The following is a 20752-nucleotide window of genomic DNA, read 5'->3' on the forward strand; positions in this document are numbered from 1 at the left end:
CCAGCCTCCTGGTAGGTCTGTGACATAAATTAGCTCAATAAATAACCAGCCCTGGACTTTCAGGGCTTTTTAAGGCTTTTGAAGTTCTTCAAGACTGCCTCTAGAAGATGTACTGAGAGGAAAGGTGATGTCCCAGTGATGGAAGAGCACTCTGCCCCATGGCAGGGGCACTGTGGGGACAGTCTTTGTCCCACCACCTCCTGCCGTGCCCTGTTGATGAGACAGCCACCCCAAGGCTGGCCCAAGGTGACATTTACAGGGTCACTCTGGTCACCCAGACTGGTCTGTCCCCTCTCCCAGCTCCCCCAGTCCTCGCTGGGAGCATTTAGGGCCGGCCTTGGGGGTGGAGGTGAAGCACGGTGACCTCAGCTTGCTCCTCACCACAGTCCCCTGCGGGCCACAAGGGTGGGTGTCCCAAAGGTGCTGGCACCCCACAAGGGCACCCTCTGTCCCCGTGGGCTCTGAGCCCTCTTTGGGGAAACCTGCCACCCCACAGCTGCCCGTGTTGCCGAAGGAAGAGCTTCTCTGCAGACACTTGTGGGCACAAGCGCCCAGGATTGGGCTGATGCTGGGCATCCCAAGGGATGAATCCCCTCCTCTTCCTCCTCCTCCTTCTCCCAGGCAGCCTGGGGGAGGCTGAGCTTTGCTGTCCCTTTGCACCAGAGCCATGCTTGTGGCTGTCCCTGTCCCAGGGGAGATGATGCCTCCTGCACTTGCACTGAAATACACAGAGGAGCTCTCGGTGGAATCCGGGGAGAAGCCAATGGGGTGGGATGTGGATGGGGGAAAATCAGGCTCCTGCCCTGCTCCATCCTCCTGTGCCACTCCCAGAGCACCAGCACTGGCTTTGATGCCTCCTCCATTCCCCACTGCCAGTCCAGAGGGAGGGATGTCCCTCATGGGGAGGGAAAGGTTTGCCCCAGGCTCAGCTCCAGGGGCTTTCCCCATCATCCATCCTCCAGGAAAAGCCTCTCCCACGCCGCCATCCCCGAAAGCTGCGTTGATCACGGACACATCTCCTGTCTTCAAGGCCAGCTTCACCAGCAGCCAGTGGTGATGGTCTGTCCAGCTGTCCTCGAAACCCCCCTTGGACTGCAACAGTGATGAGCTGGTCTCCTTTTGGGGCTCTGTCTTGGTCCCTTCCACTGGCAAGGACTCCTCATCTGCCAAAGTCCCTGAACTCTGCTCAGCTTGGGAGCTTTCTCCAGACCCCTCCTCATCCCCAGCTGCTGCAGGACTGCACATTGTCTCCAGGAATCCCTGCCAGATCTCTGTGGACTTGGGGTGGAGCAGGCTGTAGTAAATCACCAGAGCTGTGACACCTGGAAAGGAGCAGAAAAGTGTCACTGAGGAGTCCCAGCAGCATTTTGGTCAGCTGTGGAGAAGAGGCCAGACCTTGAGGCACCTCCAGATCAACAGGAACTCTGCAAAGATGCTGCTGAGAATCAGGTGTATGAACAGCACATCTTTCCAGCATTTATGGGGATGCAAGAATCCCACTTGAGCAGATTTTGGCAAAGGAAGTGCACACTCAACCCCAAATTTAATCTGGATTAATTTGCAGACTGAAAGCAGAGAGATGTGTGATGAAAGAAACCTTCCATGTACAGCATCCCCATCCTCTGGCCTTTAAACCAGCAAGTTTCTAAGACAGCTTCCTACTTTTACCCTAAACTCATCCAAGACCACAGGAATTGCTCCTTTTCCATCCCATTTTTTAACATGGTTGATCTGAGGGTCTGGGGAGTTGCACAACTTCCCTCTGCCCCCATCCCTCTGGGAAAATATGGCACTGCTTGGCACAAAGATGCTCCAAGGGCTGGATCCCCTCTGCTCTGGAGCCAGGCTGGGAGAGCTGGGGGTGCTCACCTGGAGAAGAGAAGGATTCAGGGAGAGCTCAGAGCCCCTTCAGGGCCTAAAGGGGCTCCAGGAGATCTGGAGAGGGACTTGGGACAGGAGGCTGGATGCTCATTTCCTGAAACTACTCTAAAAATGTGCAATCCAGGCTCTAAAATCAATGTTCTTACCTATTAAAGACCCTGACATGACAGCCCCAGTCACAGTCAGGCTGTTCCTCAGCTCTACCTGCAGGAACCGGGTGCCCAACAGCAGCAGGAGCGTGTTCTCCATCAGCATTATCTGCAAGGCAGAGGGAAGATACTCATCATTATATCCTTCTGATGGTTTTAGATGTGCCTCTCACAACAGAAAACACACATTTTCCAGATTTGCATGGATTCTTAGAATCACGGAGTGGTTTGGGTCAGAAGGGACCTTAAAGCTCATCCTATTGCACTCCCTGCCATGAGCAGGGACACTTTCCACCACTCCAGGTTGCTCCCAGCCCCACCCAACCTGGCCTTGAGCACTTCTGTTATATTTTGCACCTAATTTATCACTTAAAACACAAAAGCTGCCAAACCATGAACTTTCTGCAAGGTCTTCACCTACTTTTTTACCATTGACAGGAATCAAACTCAGTGCAGAAGACACATCCACCTTGGTGACCACGCGGCTTTGTCAGGACACAGCAAATCTCTGGATTTTGAGCAAGTGGTGATGTGAGAGGTGAAAATGGAGAGTCTGAAGCTGTTGCTCATCCCCATCAGCTTCATCCATGCAGAATACAAAACAATTCCAGGTACTCACGGCATAAAACACGGCCACCCTGGTCCTGGAGGGGCCGGGGCGGACGTTGATGTAGCAGAAGATGTAGACAGCTCCCAGCAGGCAGTTGAAGAGCCTCCAGCGGCACGGCTGGGTCACAATATCTGTCTGCTGGGCCCCCAGCCAGAAGGACATGAGCAGCCAGTGCACCCCTGCAGGGAGAAAGGACTGGAAGTGCAAAGCCATGCCCAGGAGAGGCTGCAAACCTGAGCATGGCAGGGCTGACATTGTGTCAGAACCCAGGACATTCCTCTGGCTGCCCTGGATGGCTCAAGACTCTGCCAGGGGGCTCAGAGACCTTGGCATGGAGTAAAAAACACCTGTGCCTTCAATTTTAACCCATGGAAGCAATTATCAACTTTGTGTGAAGATTTCCAAGCCACAAGGGTTTGAGTAGAATGTTAGTGAATTCATCACAGGGTGAAAAAGGAGAATTTTGGGATTTTTAAAATGAGGGTTCAAGAGGCAAGATGGAGGAATCTGGGTGTGTCTTGTCCTTCTTCTCCTTCTTCTTGCCCTTCATCTTCTGCTGTGATGGCGACATTTTTGGATTGGTTTAAAGTAGAGACAGACTGTCTCACATAGGTGATACGTATTGGAAAATTATTGTAAATAAAGTACATGTAGTTTTTAGTATAAAAAGATAACACTGCCCCAAGGGCAGTCAGTGTGCCTCAACCTGACCTGCCAGACAGACCTCAGCAGGTCTGAAAAAGAATGTAATAAATAAGAGAAAATAAACAACCCTAAAAACCAGAGCTGAGGAATCTCGACTTCTTCTTTGGTTGCGGGGATGGGAAAAAAGACTCTTTAATACCTCAGGAGCCATTTCAGCAACATAAAACCCGAGAACATTGGGGTGGTATGTGGGGAACAGGATCTCAGGTCTTACCTGCCACAGCAAAAACCCAGAAGGAATAGAGCCTGGCAAAGAGCACCAGGGCCAGCACCCGGGTGCCCAGCATCCCTGTCCTCCAGAGCAGCAGGCACAGGATGACAGCAGCTGGTGGGCTCAGGTGTCCAGGCTTCATCAGGAAGGTGAAGTGGCTGTAGGAGACCAAAGCCCAGGCCAGGGACAGCAGGGACAGCCCTGCACTGACACCTGTGTGGGGACAGGGGCAGTCAGGGCTCTGATGGAGGCCCAAATGCACAGCAGGGACAATTCTCTGTGTTAAGGAGGTGTTGGCAGCACAGCACTCCCATACAAGCCAGACACCCCTCGATCCTGCCAAGTGAATCACAGAATCAAGGAATCACAGAAGGGACCTTAAAGGCCATCTAGCCCAGTCCCTTGCAATGAGCAGGGACCCCTTCCACCAGATCAGGTTGCTCAGAGCCCTGTCCTGTGGTTGTGACAGTTTGGTCAGAGAGAGAGAAAGTCAGATAAACTTTCCCAGGAATTGTTCTGAGGAGTTCTGAGAAGGCTGAGAGAAAGAACTAAAACAATCTTGCAGCTGGTGTTTTAAACAGTTGTTTTCTCATAAGATGTTTACCAAAGGGTGTCTTCTTAATTAGCCAATGGTGACAGGGTGTTGATTAAATGACCAGTCAGGTCCACCTGTATCAGAACAGGGTACAAAAAGGAATGGGTTTGCAATAAACTTGGGATTAGCCTGAGTTAAAGTTTATGTGTGAGTTTATGTTAAAGTAGAGAGTTAATGTGTCACTTCATTTCGTTCCTGACTCAACAGTGACACTGCAACCTGACTTGAATGTTACCAGGGATGAAACTAGAGAATTTCAACTAAGTCCTCCTAAATCTGGTCTCTCCATGCTCAGCATCTCCCTGTGGATACTCTCTGAGCATCCAGAGTACTCTCTGAGTATCTCCCTGTGGACACCCTCTGTCTCCATGGACAGAGCTCTGCAGCCCCAGGGCAGCTCCAGCCCAGTCACTGCCATCGGACCAGAGATGGACAATGAGCAAGTGTGACCTTGCACATGCTGTGACTCCACACTGCAACCTCCCTCTTTGCACATCTGAAAATTCACCTTTGGGGCAAAGCAGCCACCTTTGCATTCAGCCACAGCACATCTTTCAGCCAGGCATTTCCCTGCTGCTATTCATTGAGGCTTCCCAGTCCCTCTGCAGCACATCCCTCCAGGGAGGGCACACACATCCCTCACTCCTGAACCATCCTCCGGGGAACTCACCAGGGATGAAGCCTGCTGGGTCCACGGCCACCACCACATAGGCTTGGAGCAGGAGGTGAGGCAGGGTCTGCAGCAGGGCCTCCAGGAGCCGCAGCACACAAACATCCCCGAGCTGAGCCAGCAGCTCCCCGGCACCGCCGCCCGCCTTGGCCGCCGCCCGCAGAACATCCCAGTACCTGCAAGAGCCACCGTGACGGGATGCCCACGCTGCTTGGAGGAAATCTGGGGCTGCAGCCGGGTGGGGGGTGGGTGGATGGCGGGGAGTGTCTCTCACCGCTTCCAGAGGCCCAGCTGCAGGAGGTGGAGCGCCAGGAGGCAGCAGCCGGGTGCGTGTCCGTCTGCCCGGAACCAGAGGATGCTGAGGAGCTGAGCGGCATAGCCGGGCACCAGGCAGGCCATGGTGAGCCCGAACCAGCCCAGCTGGCCCCGGACAAGGTAGTGGATGATGGCACAGAGCCCTGGAGAAGGGCAGAGAGGCGGTGATGAGGGATGACACAGCCACACCCCCCCCCAGCAACTGAGTGGTGACATTCATAACCAGAGAATCCCAGATTGGTTTGGGTGGGAAGGGACTTAAAGCTTCTCTCATTCCATCCCTGCCATGGGCAGGGACACCTTCCACTATCCCAGGTTGCTCCAAGTCCCATCCAGCCTGGCCTTGGACACTTCCAGGGATCCAGGGGCAGCCACAGCATCTCTGAGCACGCTGTGCCAGGGCCTCCCCACCCTCACAGGGAAGAATTTCCTCCTAATATCCAACGTAAACCTGCTCTCTGTCAGTTTAAAGCCATTCCCGCCAGAACTCCATCTCCCAGCCCTTCTCCTGGGCTTATCTCCAGCTGCCGGCTCCCGGTGGCGTTGTCAGCTGAGGCGCAGCCACAGCCACCGAGGGGCCCGGCCCCCAGGAAAGCTCTGATAAAAAGCTCGGGCTCCAACATAAACAAATAAATAAATAAATTAAAATGTCCATTTTTCAAATATGAAAAAAAAAAAAAAAATCCAAGAGGATTTTGGGCCCGCGGGGATGCCGGGAGCAGAACCGCGCATCTCCCCAAGCGCGGGGCGCAGGGATGAACCCCCCCCTCTCCCCGGTACACGGAGGGGATTCGGGATCCCCGGGATGGCCGCAAAGGCGTCACTGCCAGCATCCCACCCGCCTTTCCGGCATCCCACCCGCCTTTCCAGCATCCCACCCGCCTTCTCCCTCCCCTCCGCCCGAGCGCAGCCCCGCACGCCCCCGCGCATCCCCCGCGCATCCTGCGCGCTCACTCACGGGCGCCGCTCTCCGCCGCCAGCAGCGTCAGGCTGAGGCTGGGCACGGCCCCGCGCATCCTGGGAGCAGGACGGGGAGGAGGAGGAGGAGGAAAGGGAGGAGGAGGAGGAGGTGGTGGTGGGAGGAAAGGGAGGAGGAGGAGGAGGAGGAGGAAGGAGCCGCCGGGGCCAGTCCCGCTCCGCCCTCCCTCACCGGGCACCTCCCCCAGTGTCCCCTCCCCGGGCAGTGTGACATCACGGTGCTTGCGCCACCCCCGGGGGCTTGGGGACACAGAGACCGAGCATCCGAGACCCCTGGAGCTGCTGTGCTCTGCCACAAGCCCATCCCGTACCCCCTAAATTGTTGTGCGGTGTCACAAACCCTCACCGATGTCCCCCGTGCGGTGGCACAAGCCCATCCTGATGTCCCCCGGGCTCTTGTGCACTGTCACAAGCCCATCCCGATGTCCCCTGAGTTCTTCAGCACCTCTCAAGCCCATCCCATTGCTCCCTGTGCTGTTGTTCGCTGGCACAAGCCCACCCCGATGTGTCCCCAATTGTTGTGCACCGGTCACGCCCACCCCGATGTCCCCCGTGCCCGCGATGTCCCCGTGTGGCGGGGATGACACTAGGTGGCAGCTGGGACATGGCGTGCACAGAGCCATGAACTAATCCCGCTGTTTTCCCGCCTCGCCACAGAGATGAAACCGCTGTGAAATGGGATCCCGAGCATCCGAGCTTGCAGGAGCCCTCTGGTGTGCATTTGCTTTTTATCCCAATTTCCAGCCCGGCAGCCTCCAGCCCTGATATCTTTATAGAAAATAAATTCCCAGCAGGTCACTACAGGAAAAGCCACAAAAAGGGGTTTAATTAAGGCAAAATATCACCTCTGGTTTTGGTGGTTTTTGCAGTATTCTGCAGGAAGCTCCCAAAACTTTGTACATCAGCTGAGCTGTTGGATGTACCTGTTTTCCAAGACTTTAATACATTTACTGTTGCTCTTTTAAATTTTATTAAGGTTGTTTTTGTTTGGTTTTTCTTTTGCAACTCTGGCAATAAAGCCCAGGGTCTGCTGTATAACAGTAGCCACCAAACTGCTCAGAAATGTCCTTGCCTGGTTTCCCTACTCATGGGAGCATCCCCAGGCTCTCTGTGGGTCTCCAGCACTGCTTTTTACCAGGAATTTGGCATCTTTGCATCCTCAAATCCATCTGATTGGGTCTAGGAGCCCTTTGGGTGTAAAGGACAACCCACTTTTCCTCCTGTCTCACTGCCCTGCCCCTATTTGTGTTTCATTAATTAATGATGTTGGGCTGCTGGGCCCATCTCCAGCGAAGCATTTTAATAAAGTCAGGGGTGTAATGAGGGCTCTGGAGCCAAGTGAAGCTTAGCCTTGGCTGTCTCTGTCCTCCACAACTGCAAACACCATGTGGCCCATTCCTAGAAAACCCAATTTTCAGCATACAAAGCACAACTCAGCCTCTAATGGGCACCAAAGACTCTTCCAGACCTGAGAGTGGGATGGGGAAGAACCAATTTTGCAAATTCAGCAGTGAGCAATCTGCCAGGGTCCATGCAGGCATTATGTGACCTTTCTTGTCACCCACAGAAGATGTGAACCTCATCATCTCATCCCTCCTGCCCTCCGTCACCATCATTCCCACCCTGAGGAGTCTCAGCTGTCTCTCCTCAGTCTCTCCTCCTGTGTTCCAAGCCAGGAATAAATCCTGTGCCATCATCACCCCAGAGCTTTGCCAGGCAGAGAGGGAGGAAGCCAGAAGGCTTTCCAGAAGATATTCCCAGAGCTAGACACCCTCCCCAGCTCCTCTGCCAGCTCCCAGTTGCTCTGGCTGCCTCCCAGCCACCAGTTTGGCTGCACTTTTCTCTGCTGGATTGCAGCACCCAGGAGCCTCTTTTGCTAAAAAATTCCTCGTGTCTCCAAAAAAGCAACATCCTGGAGAAGAGAAAGATTCAGGGAGACCTCGGAGCCTCTTCCAGGGCCTAAAGGGAGAGCTGGAGAAGGATTTGGGACAAGGCAAGTGTCCTGGTTTGAAAAGGAAGTGAGTATTTTGGTTTGACCACAGCATCCCAAAAACTCAATTCCTTTTCAAACCAGGACAGCGTGGAGGGACAGGACACAGGGAATGGCTTCCCACTGGCAGAGGGCAGGAATAGATGGGAATTTGGGAAGGAATTCTTGGCTGTGAGGGTGCCCAGAGAAGCTGTGGCTGCCCCTGGATCCCTGGAAGTGTCCAAGGCCAGGCTGGACAGGGCTTGGAGGAATGTGATCTGGTGGAAGCTGTCCTTAGGAATGGCTTTAGCCCTTGGAGCATCTCAATGGCCTCCTCTGGACTCTCCCCAGCAGCTCAAAGTCTTTTTTGTGTTGGGGACCCCAAGACCTGGGCGTGGTTCTCCAGGTGAGCTGCCCACAGGTGACATCACACAGACCCAGCTGTTCCTCATGTGCTGAGCCATTTTTCAGCCCAGATGTTTGGCTGCACATCTGTCTGCCAACACCTCACAACAACTCAGGGAAGGGTTCCAGCAACAGCCCTGCCCTAAAGGATTTGGGGACCTGGGCACACTTTTTGCAGGTCCTTCCCTTGCCTGAGGTGATGCAGCAGAGCAGGTCTGACAGGTGATTGTGGATGATGCCAGGCAATGCAGACATTAGATTTTTCCTCTGTAAAATGTACATTTTTATTGCTGTACAATGGTGATTCTTAGAGCAGCTGGTCCTGGCATCCACAAGAACATTTGCCTTCCTGGATTAAGTGCAAATTCCAATTCCAAAGCTGTTTGTGGGAGCTGCTGTGTAAAAGTGACCACAGCACAATTATGTGTAACCACGTTGTGGGACCAAGCACGTTCGACATGTATTTGACCTCAAAAAAAAGCAAAAATGAGGAAAGAAAAGCACCCAAAGGAGCAGCCCAGAGAAACAAGAAGCCTGAGGGCAGGCTGAAAGCTGCTGACAAGGCTGTGCTGGAAGCCTCCGTGAAATAGTTGCTTTGATTGGGAAAGAAAACAAAGAGATCTAAGAAAAATCCCTACAGGGCACGACGGGCGAGCCCAGGGATGAGCTCAGCTCCAGAGAACGGCACCTCCCACGGAATGGGGCCGGTTCAAGGAGGAAAGAAGGATAAAAGAGAAGTGAAGATCCCTTTGCAACAGGCACCTGAACTTGTAGAAATGTCTGTAAAAAGCAGGAAGCCATTGGAGAAATCTTTGGTGAGAAAGGAGGATGATGTGCTCAGAGAACTCTTCTGCCCATGGCAAGAGAATAAAGACAATAAAACTAAAATTGCTGGGCATGGGCTGTGATAATTTCCATAAATAGATGTGGCATAAAATATCTTATGTGCCATGCAGGTAACCTGGTAATGAAAATGTTTTGGTGCAAAAATGTGAAAAAACCCCGAACCATTTTTTCCTTTTTTATTCTTAACTCTTTGATTTCTCTTTTCCTCTCTCATTTTCTCCCTACCATTCCTTAGTCCAGATCTTTTCCATGGTCTTAATTGTCCAGATTTTCCCTCTCAACAGCAGTGATGATGTAGAATTAATGACAGCCCATTAATCCTCTTCCTGAATTTCCAAAGAAGAACTTATTTCCCATTTAACATAGGTTCGGTGGGGTTTTATTTTAACATTCCAGCTGACGATTATTTTACTTCTATGATGATAAATTGTTCATGTTTGTAAGGAAATATAAAACCTCTGAAAACAGATGGAAACAGAGACCTTGAGTGAGCTGCTGTGGCCAAAGGGTTGCTCAAAGGGAGGAGGCCCAGGGTGGTTTTTCTCATCTCAACACATTTCCTGAGGCCATGCCGCAATGGTTTGAAAGCCAGACCTTGGTTCCTCTTAGGACAACAGCAAAGAGGATTCATTGGGTGCCCCCAGAGCTCCCAAAGCCTCATTGGCCACCAGAAGGCTGTGGAGGTCAAACATCCCTCAGCACCCTCCAGAACAGCACAAACCCACCCAGCTCCTTCATCTTCATCCAGGTGGCTGACACTGGTCCTGATTCCAGCCTAGAGCTCCTCTTACCTGGTAACAACCAAAATATTCTCATTATTCAGCTTCTCTCAAAAGGTTTCGTCCTTCTTAAATGGGGTGGAGACTTCACGTCTTTCATGTTTATCTGTGTTTTGTTTTACAGCCTTAACTGTGCAGTGGCTCCAGTCTGTCATGAGCCAGTTCTAGAGGTGTCAAATGTTGATAAGGGAAAGGAGGTTTTGTTGGCTGCAGGAAATGCAAATACTCAAAAATTTATCCTGGAAATAATGTAATTCTTTAGGGGAAGAATAAACAACAGCCTCTAAGCAAGAATAAGGAGAAGCTGGATTTTGAGTTAATCGGGAAGAAAACTGCTTTTTCTGCTCTTTTTTTTTAGTAGAAAAGCTTGAGAAAACCCATAGGGTTGTTTTGTATAAATCTAGTAAAAATTGTCTTATTTTCTGAATTAACATTAATTAATTAATTGATTAATTAAATTCTGAATTTATCTTCCATAAGGCAAATCAAATTTATTGCAATGCATCACAGTTATAGAGAAATCCAGGATAAATTTCTGGTCACTAGATGCATTAATTAAAAGGGGACATAAAATTGAATTTTTTGCATGGAAGATTGAATTTTTTGCATCATATGCCATGATCCTATGTGTGCTCCAGGAAAATCTTAGGACAATAGACACAATCATGACAAAAATGTGTAATAACTTCATTTAGGTAACTTTCAGGTCTTGAAGAACATTCCTCTGTGTCACTTCTGGGACTATGGAGAGACAAGGCTCTAACCAATATCCTGGTCTCCTTTCTCTGCAGTGATCCAGGATCCCAGCCCACCCTCTGCCATGAAAATCCTTCCTTTGCTCCTTGTTCTCCTCTTGGTGGCATTTCAGGGAGCTGCAGGTAAGGTGAGGGACTAAGGAGAAGGTATTGGTGTCTTGCAAAGCTCTCCTGTCCCCTTTGGGATGTGACCAAGCTGCCTCCTGCAAAGAATCCTCACATAAATCATCAGAACTCATTGGAGATTACAGATGAGAAATGAAATTAGCAGGCAAACACTCCAAGCATCACCTTGAAAGGGACAACTCCAAAATTACCATTCAGCACCAGTATTTTCCCCATTAAACCCTGCAGGCTTAAATGGTATTTAAATCCCTTTGCCTCTGAGTCACCCAACAAACAAATTAAATCATGATCAAGTATTCTCAAACCACAAAGAAAAAAAGAAAAAGGAATCTGGCCCCATGTTCTTCAAATATCCTTTTCTTTAGGAGCTGGGACTAAAGGTGGAGAGGCACAAAATCATGATGTCTGTTGGGGGGTGCAAAGGAGTCTGGAATCCCAAACCAACTCTATCATCCAGAAAAAGGAACTGTCTGGAACCCCAAACCAACTCTATTGTCCAGAATAAGAGATTGTATTTTAATATCAGCCCTGAAAATGGCATAGCCACATTTGCAGGGTGCTCTGTGCACAAGCAGGGGCTGGTGGAGTTTTGATCTCTGTGGGAACAGGATGGAAAGTGTCCTATAGGGAAGTTAGGATGGGAAAAGGCTGTGAAGAACTGCAGCAGACCAGAAATGTAGGAAAAGTGTCATAGATATATCCCTGCAGGGATTTAAAAGTCATCTGGATGTAGTACCTGAGGACATGGATTAGTGGTGGGCTGGCAGTGCTGAGTTAACAATTGGACTTGATGATCTTAATGGTCTTTTCCAACCTAAATGAGTCTGTGATTCTATGATTTTATCTGGTTATCTGGTGTTATTCTTACCTGGGCCTCTTCCTGTGCCAGTCCCCAGAGGCAAAGTGTTCCTTTGGTCTTTTTTATGTCCTTATTTAACACACAGGGGATGTTTGGCCTGTTTTCAGTACGACCTTCTGGGTATATTAAAGACAGAAATTTATCTGTATCTGGGAAGAAAAGTGTTCCTGAGAGCTCAGACTGCTCACAATTCCTCAGAGACCACTAGTTTGAGACCAGGAGTGTTTTATTCACCCTTTAAACCACTCCTTTATTACTCCCTGGGATTTTCTGTGTGTGTATGTATCACTCTACTCACATGCTGGGTATCCAGCCCAGCAGGGATGTGCTGGATGCACTGTCCATATTTAACATCCATTTCCTGTTGGCTGGAACAAGCTCCCCTCTCTCTGAATACTTTGCAATGTTCCACGGATGAGCTGGAAACTGGAATTAATTCGTTTATGTGCACTCAGTCAGGTGCATCCAGAACACTTCAGCTGCCAGGCTTGCATTTTTATTAATTGACCAAACAGGGCCAGGCAACCTCCTGCCTAATTGCTGGTCTGCTCCCTGGGGTTGTTTTGATCCCTGACTATTAGCACCTTCATGGACAAAACCTGTTCTGGGAATAGCACAGGCTGCTGGCCATTCCCAAAAGGCAGTTTGAATGTGGGAATCCTATTTTGGCAGGGAAGAAGGAATTAAAGTGTTTGCTTGGTCGTTGTGCCCACAGACTCCTCCTCTGAGGAGTGAACTGTCACGTCCTTGTCAGCTCACAGGGATTAAACAAAATGCAAATCCCTGCAGGAAATAAAATGTCTCCCATCTTTGTTTATTTGTTCTTTTTTAAGGTAGAAGCTTGGCAAGACCCTGGAGACCTTACATGGAGTGTGGCTATCGTGGGACCTTCTGCCACAGGGGGAAATGCCCTCGTGGCAATGATTACCTGGGCTCCTGTCATTCTGGGTACAGCTGCTGTAGGTGGTAAGTTTAGGATTTGTCTGGGGCAAAGATGACTTCCCAAATCATCATTTGAATCCCAAGCAGCAGGATTTTCCTGATAATCATAATTCTGAAGATCCTTTCCTTTCTGTAGGTTGTAGTGTGGCTAACTGTGGAAAATCCCCAGGAGTGATCGCTTTTGCCATCGTTGGATTCAAGGAATTGTTGCAGCAGCCACCAAGGATTTATCATTCTCCTTTCAATAAAAGCAAGAGGTGGGGAGGTTGCATGGCTGCCCTGTGTGGTGTTGTCATTCATTTCCAAAAGTAATTCATTCCCCATGTCTTATTTCCATTAAGAATTTTAAACAAGAATTCTGAAATGAATCTAAACCTGCAAGGAATGTGTAGTACACAAACAAATTTTAAACAAGTGTTCTGACATTAATTTAAACCTGCCAGGAATGTGTAGTTCACCAAAATATTTACCCCTCTTGGACTGCTGATTGAGTGAGTGCTGGCAAGTTCTCCACACATGCCTGCTGGGGAATTCTCTGTCATGACTGAGATCAGTCACCATTTCCACTGGGAGCACAAAAATCTTCTCCAGTGTGACACTTCACAGCACATCTGCTCTGAAAACTTGGGGTTCCCACCTTCTGATCCAGAGCTTTCAGACCTGGGAACAGCATATTGTTTTGTTATGGGAACTAAAGTCACACTGACCAGGACAAATTGGTAATCTGAGGTCTGATTTTACCCTTGCCATTTCTGTCTGCCATAAATTTGGAGTGAATCTGCAAAATTTATATTGGCTGCAGTTGCAAATCAGGAGATCACAGTTCGACCTGTGACACTGCTTGAGGCAATTATAGAAACATTTGAGAGGCCAACCCCACTGTGCCTCTGATCACTTCTCTTCCAAGAGATTCAGCCTGAACTGTCCTGGACCACAACAGAAAACCTAGAAGGTGCAGGCTGCTCAGAGAACTCCTGTCTCTGCACAGTCAGGAGCATCCTTGTCCTGGCAAGGAATCCTTGGTGTCCAGAGAAGCTGTGGCTGCCCCATCCCTGGAAATGTCCAAGGCCAGGTTGGATGGGGCTTAGAACAACCTGGGACAGTGGAAGGTGTCCCTGCCCATGGCAGGGAGTTGGAATTAGATTATTTTTAAGATCCCTTCCCATCCAAACCATTCTGTGTTTCTGTGAAGGGAAGAGCAGTAGTGGCTGAGTTTTTAAGGGAAGCAACCAATCCAAGTGCAAAGGACTGACTGGATGCCCTGAACTGCCCCAAAACATTTGCACACCCTCACAGAATCACAGAATTTTTAGGGTTGGAAGGCCCTCTGGAGATCATCCAGTCCAACTCCCCTGCCAAGGCAGGGTCACCTGGAGCATGTGTCACAGGAACACATCCAGGTGTGTTTGGAATGTCTCCAAAGAGGAAACTCCACAGCCTCCCTGGGCAGCTGTTCAGTGCTCTGCCACCCTCAACATAAAGAAGTTTTGTTTTTTTTTTTGTTTTTTTTTTTTTTTTTAAGTAGAGGTGGAATTTCTTGTGTTTCAGTTTATGGCCATTGCTCCTCATCCTGTGGCTGGGCACCACTGAACAGAGTCAGTCACCATCGTCTGAAACCCCTTGGGGATGTTTATATGGATTGTTGAGATTCCCTCTCAGTTTTCTCCAGACTGAACAGGCCCAGCTCCCTCACTCTGTGGGCCTGTTCAAAGCAGGTATTTCTGCAAATGCCTCTGGCACCATTGAAACCACAGCCTTGTGCAGGGCAGGAAGCTGGGCCAACAGCCTCCTCCAAGGGATCTCCCTGGATGGAAACCTCAGGAAGTTGCCAAGTGGAGCCAAACCAGCAATTTACAGTTGATGTCCTAAGAGATTTTTGCACAATCCATGCTAGGAGAATGTTTCACAAACTGGAATGGCACAAGATTTATGCTCAAGGACTGAGGACTTTGCAGGGAGAGTTCAGCCCCTGTAATTTTAGATTCATCTGCCTGTAGCCACCATCATGCAGAATCCAGGCTCATCATGCTTTAACTCACCACCACAAAGATCTGTCCTTGCCTTTATGGCTGGGCAATGGCTTCAAGAGCCAGTTTAGGGTGAAACAGGCTGAAACCCTCTAGGATCCATGCTCCACATCTCCTCCCTGCTTCTTATCCCAGTCCCATCTCCCCAGCACTCTACACATTCAAACTCATAGAATCCAAGAATCATAAAATGGTTTGGGTTGGAAGGGGCCTTAAAATAATATAGAACCAACCCACCCACCATGACCAGGGACACTTTCCACTATCCTAGATTTCTCCAAGCCCTGTCCAGGCTGGCCTTGGACACTTCCAGGGATTAAGCTGATGCCTGTGCTAAAGAGCAATAGCATAGAGATGCAGCTAATTGCCCCCTTAATGAAGCCCGTAAGGAACCTGACTACTGGACATAGCTGCTCCCACTCCCTTCTCTCCTGGAGTTTTGATGCCAAGACAGCTCAGCAGATATTAAAAAAAGAATTGGGGCATGGCCTTTTCCCTTTTTCTGGCTGCAGCTGTAGGATCAGGATTTCCTTCAGTGGTGAAGGAACTAAGAAGCTGCCCTGAGTGCTCTGACTACCAGGGCAGAGTAGTAGTGATCCACCTGGGTACAGACTTGCAAATAGTTTGTACAATGTCCCTCACTGGGGAGTGACAGAACAATGAAATATGATGAGTTGTTTGGATCAAAGGCATATTCATGTATTGTCCAGAGGATCTGTGGCTGCCCCATATCAGAAATAAGATATTTCCAATGAAGGAAGGAATGATGAGGAGAACTCTATTTTATTAGAAGGTTAATTAATTATTATATTATATTATATTATATTATATTATATTATATTATATTATATTATATTATATTATTTATATTATAATTTATTTAATATTATTTATTTGATTTTATTTTATACTATATTACATTATATTTAAATTGAATTTGTTAAGTATTTAACTGCACTCAACTGCACAGTATCTCATGACTATCAGCTGACAGTCCCGACACCCACATACTTGGATTTAATTGGTTAGTGAATTAAAACACTCACACTAGAATTTAATTACCAATTTTTTTTAGATAAACAATTTTCTAAAATGTATTTCCCTTGTGAACAACTCAGGTGCAGCAAATGAGATAAGGATTTTCTTTTTCTCTGAGGATCAGACAATATGAATCTCAGAATATTTTTGGGACATTGTGCTTTGCTTTTCTCTGTGAAGAGAAATGTGGTGACAGCCCCATCCCTGGAAGTGTTCAAAGACAGGTTGGAAAGGGCTTGGAGCACCTACTGGAAGGTGTGCCTGCCCATGGCAGCTGGCTGGAGCCTCCTGGTCCCTTCCAAACCAAATCATTGAGTGATTCCATGATTCATGTGAGCGCTCACAAGTGTGTTTTTAACATCCATCCCCACACACATAACATGTCAGGACCCAGGACATCCCTCTGGCTGTCCTGAGCAGCCAAGACCCCTGCCAGGGGGCTCAGAGACCCTGGCACAGAGCCCAAAATGCCCCTGTGGTTTTGATTATGACCTGTGGAGCAAATTACCAACCTTATATGAAGATCAGCAAGCCACGACAAATTAAGTAGAATGACCATGAATTTATCACAAGGTGAAAAAGTAGATTTTAGGGTTTTTGATATGGGGGTTCAGGGGGGCAAGATGGAGGAATCTGGGCATGTCCAGCCTTGCTCCTTCTTCTTCTCAGCCTCCATCTTCTGCTGTGATATTGGCACTAACAGATTGGTTTGGAGTAGAAGCTCACTGTCTAACTTAGGTGATAGGTATTGGGAAGTAATTGTAAACATTGTATACATAGTTTTTAGTATAAAAAGATAACACCAAGGCAGGCAGAGTGCCTCTGACTGTCTTGCTGAGCAGACCTCAGCTGGACAGGAGAAAGAAATTTATAGATAAGATACAATAAACAACCTTGAGACCAAGAAAAATGAAGAGCCCTGACTCTTTCTTCAAGCGCCCTGCTGGGAAAAAAGCTTTTTAACTTTTCTCAGGGTCACTCTGACCAGCTAGAGACCCCAACAGTAGCACTTGATGAAACTGCAGCAAGGCTGAACACGTTTATGAAGATGCTCCATCAAACAGCAAAGGGTTACACACAGCAAACTCCACCAAACAAAGCCACAATTAAAGCTTGTCCTTCCTAGGGCTGTGGATGTCATCCCAAGTGGCGTCTTCCCAGTTATTTTCAAGTGAAGCATAGAGAGCTCGCTTCCCGCGGGGGGAGGAGGACAGAGCTCCTTTGTGTGATGAAAGCTGAGTGTTTGCCAAGGCCCAGCAAACAGGGATGCTCTCTGTGTGTGTCCCCAGAGCTGTCCAGCAAACCACTGAGAAGTGCTTATGCAAGGCAGGATGACACAAGATCCTGGGCTGGAGGCCTGGGAGTCTTCTCAGGTGTCAGATGAGGAAAGCTCTGCTTGTTTTTCTCTGTCAGGGCAAGGAACAGAAAAAGAGCTTTGGGGCTGGACATTTGGAGGACTCAGCCATCCCAAGGGATATTGTGACGCGTGGAGGGACCAAACTGCTGCTGCTGCTGGTGCCAGGAAGCTCCGAATCCCAGGCTGCTGAGTGCATCCTCCCACCAGTGACGGGTCACATCCCCTCTGCTCGGTTCTGTCCCCTGCACGACCTTCAGGAAGGGACCCTCCCACTCACCTCTGCCTCCTTTCTCTTCCCCACAGAGCTGCGACTCTGCAGGTGACTCCCAGGCATGCAGATCCTGCCCGTCCTCTGTGCTCTGCTCCTCCTGGTGCTCCAGGGAGTGACAGGTAAGAAATGTGGAGGGTTTGTCCTCTGTCGGTGCTTTTCAGGGAGGTTTTGTCACCAGAGCTGATGAGTCAGGTGTCAGTTCTCCTGGTGGCTGTGCCATCCCTGCTGGAGACCCTCTGACCCCACATCTTTAAGGAAAGACTCCAGGTGCAGGTTGTGCTGTTGGGACCAGAGCTGGGGCATTGTATTAAAGCTCTCATCCTTCCAAATCTGGGATTTGACCCCTCTCCATGTCTCCTGACCCTTGCATTTATGAGTCAGCAGTACTGGGCACAGCAGCTCTGCTGGAGAGGAGGAGGAGGAGTAGTACCCTTGGAGTTCTCTCTTGCTCCAGGAAGAAGGCAGCAGGCACGATGGAGACCTCTCCCAGAGCCTGCCTAGGGTGTGGTGACTGTCTCCCATCCAAGTGCCACAAACTTGGACTCACCTGGATTTCTGCTGCAGGCACCTGCTCAGCAGCTGTGGCAGGGGACAAGCAGGGCTGGGCTAACTCTGGCCACGCAGGGACCAGGGGCAGTGCTCAGCATCTCGGCTGAAAGTCTCCTTGTGTCAGTGTTCACAGGGGTCTTAGGATGAGGGAAGAGATGCAGATCTGACTCCATGTTTCAGAAGGCTTGATTTATTATTTTATGATATATATTATATTAAAACTATACTAAAAGAATAGAAGAAAGGATTTCATCAGAAGGCTGGCCAAGAATAGAAAAAGAAATAATGATAACAAAAGGCTTGTGTGTGATTGGCCTCACTGTGATTGGCCATTAATTAGAAACAACCACATGAGACCAATCCCAGATCCACCTGTTGCATTCCACAGCAGCAGATAATCATTGTTTACATTTTTTCCTAAGTCCTCTCAGCTTCTCAGGAGGAAAAATCCTAAGGAAAGGATTTTTCATAAAAGATGCCTGTGACATCTCCTCTCCGTGCCCTGCAGGGCTGCCCCCGGTTGGACCATCAGTCTGGGCGTGCGAGCGCCGCGGGGGATTCTGCTCCTACCGCTCCTGCCCGGCGGGGATCGGCCGCATCGGCCTCTGCTCCGACCGGGAATTCTGCTGTCGGATGTGAGTTCAGGGCTGCTGCTGCTGTTGGGGTTTGGGGTTCGGCTGTTGGGGGAAAACCAGGGATTCTGCAGCCTGAGGGTACAGGGCACTGCTGAGCCTCGCTGCTGCCCTGGTGAGACAGGCACTGCCAGACCTTTCCATCCCACAGGCGCTGGTATCCCTGATGGGCTCCTGGATCCCCGAGCAGGACACCAGCCCGTTGGGATGATGCTGCCCAGAGCCACCAAGCACAGCCAGACCTGGATCCCATGGGAATCTCATCCCCCAGTATCCCCAATACAAGGTGGTGGTCATTGCCACCGCCAAGATGTGTATCCTGGGTGTGCATCTCTTTCCTCTGTGTGTAGGGAAGGGCAGAGGGGATGGGGTGAATTCCTGACAGATATGGACACACAATCCTCCCTCTCTCCTTGGTGGCCTCAGCCACACCAGCATCTCCATCTGTGGTGGGAAAGGGGACACGGGTGACACTCACAGGGAACCCAGTGCCAGCCTTGTTGCCCAGAAAGAGGGCCCCAGCACCTCTCACACAGGGTGGAGGGGTGGCTGTGACCACCCTAATTTCAGTGGGGTCCTGCTGGTTGAACACTGGCTCCCAGGCTGGGTCAGGAGTCCTCGTGGGGCTGTTCCATGGGACACACACTGGCCTGGTGTCCTTGGGTCCATACCCAGCTCTGTGGCACAAGGGGTGTTGTGGGGTCCAGGGGTGTCTGGGGGATAGGAAAAGTCATTCTGTTCCAGAGGAAATAGGGATGGCTGTGCCATGGGGCTTCTCAAGAGCTTGGAATTGGGGTGGAGGTCAGTGCTGGGAGGGTTTCAAGGCCTGGGGGCTCAGTTAGGAGCTCTGGTGGGTCATTGTGGATGGCTGGTGTGCAGATCCAGGATGCTCAGCTCATGGGGGCCATGGGGGTGGCCCCTGCACTGCCATGGGACAGTGACCATGGGGATGCTGGGGACACCCAGTGCTCCCCTCCATGGAGCAGGGTAGCCAGGGGTGGGAGCAGCCTCTCCTGGGGTATTGGGCATTGCTGTGGGGACAGGGAAGGTCAGATCAGGGTGCCAGCTGTGGGTTCAAGTCTGGGTCTGGATCAGCAAGGCCAAGCTGAAGCTCTGATGGGGTCGAGCACAAGATTCCCAGGTCAGAGCAGCTTCCCATGGCAGGGCTGGCCCCAGCCATGGCCTCCCTGCAGTGGGAATTACAGAAGCTGTTTCCACACCATAAGCAGCAATCCCTGGCTGTGCTGGCTCTGGGCTGATCCTGAGTCTGGTTCCAAACCTTCAGGAGCAAAGATATTCCAAGGACCCAGCAATGGACTCCCAGTCCTACTTCTACAGATTGATGCTCAAGGAATGTCCCCATCATGCATCAAGGCCAGGTTGGATGGACTTGGAGCATCCTGGGATAGTGGAAGGTGTCCCTGCCCATGGCATCCCATTCAATGAGATGAATTCTGAAGTTCCTTCTGACCCAAACCATTCCATGATTCCGTGCATCTCTCTGAGAGATGACACCAGCCCCTGTGTCCCTGATGTATCCAACCTCAATTTCCATTCCCCTCTCCAGGATCCAGCTCCAGGAGCTTTGGTTCTCTGATCAATGGACCAGCACCCTGGAGACACAGCACAGACTGTTTGTACAAAAAAAGTTACAAATAAAGTTCACTGGGAATGCAGGACAGGTAATAAGATGGATGTAGGGCGTGGCCAGGAAGAAGCCATGGATACATTGCTTCTTTCTCTCTCATGATCTTTCCTCCAGGAGCCACCTTGATCTTTATCTTTCTGAAATACCACAGAATTCCTGTAAATCCAAAACCTCTCCTAATCAAGTCCACACCTCTAAGGCCTGATAGGGCCCTGTGCACCTTCCTTCACCAATCTCCCATAGATTGCCCATTTTTATACAGCATTTTGCCATAGTTTTATATAGCATTTTGCTGCTAGTTGAACCACATTTGTAAATTTTGTACCAAGTAGGGCAGTTTCAGAAGCAGTGAGTGGATTCAGACAGAATGAGGTAAAGTGTGGTCTCCCCTGAGCAGATTTCCTCTTTGCACTGCTTGACTATTTGAATAGACAT

General features: G+C 49.8%; 3 protein-coding genes across 3 annotated transcripts; 2 read left to right on the forward strand and 1 right to left on the reverse strand.

Annotated features, from left to right (window-relative positions):
* Positions 1-208: 208 nt before the first annotated feature.
* Positions 209-6152, reverse strand: XKR5 (XK related 5). Its single transcript, XM_059468968.1, has 7 exons — positions 6095-6152; positions 5096-5279; positions 4822-4997; positions 3560-3769; positions 2650-2819; positions 2028-2139; positions 209-1322 (listed from the first exon to the last, which is right to left on the reverse strand). The coding sequence occupies exons 1-7, from the start codon at positions 6150-6152 to the stop codon at positions 271-273; spliced, it is 1962 nt and encodes a 653-aa protein (XP_059324951.1). The 3' UTR covers positions 209-270.
* Positions 6153-9969: 3817 nt separating this feature from the next.
* On the forward strand, positions 9970-12823 carry LOC132071668 (gallinacin-4-like). The gene is made up of 3 exons (XM_059469347.1): positions 9970-10128; positions 10905-10991; positions 12687-12823. Exons 2-3 carry the CDS (start codon positions 10934-10936, stop codon positions 12821-12823), a joined length of 195 nt encoding a protein of 64 aa, XP_059325330.1. The 5' UTR covers positions 9970-10128; positions 10905-10933.
* Positions 12824-17221: 4398 nt separating this feature from the next.
* LOC132071548 (gallinacin-5-like) lies at positions 17222-18676 on the forward strand. Its single transcript, XM_059469185.1, has 3 exons — positions 17222-17430; positions 17521-17607; positions 18546-18676. Exons 2-3 carry the CDS (start codon positions 17550-17552, stop codon positions 18674-18676), a joined length of 189 nt encoding a protein of 62 aa, XP_059325168.1. The 5' UTR covers positions 17222-17430; positions 17521-17549.
* Positions 18677-20752: the final 2076 nt, after the last annotated feature.

The sequence above is a fragment of the Ammospiza nelsoni genome, chromosome 3 (genome assembly GCF_027579445.1).
Source record: "Ammospiza nelsoni isolate bAmmNel1 chromosome 3, bAmmNel1.pri, whole genome shotgun sequence".
Taxonomy (NCBI): domain Eukaryota; kingdom Metazoa; phylum Chordata; class Aves; order Passeriformes; family Passerellidae; genus Ammospiza; species Ammospiza nelsoni.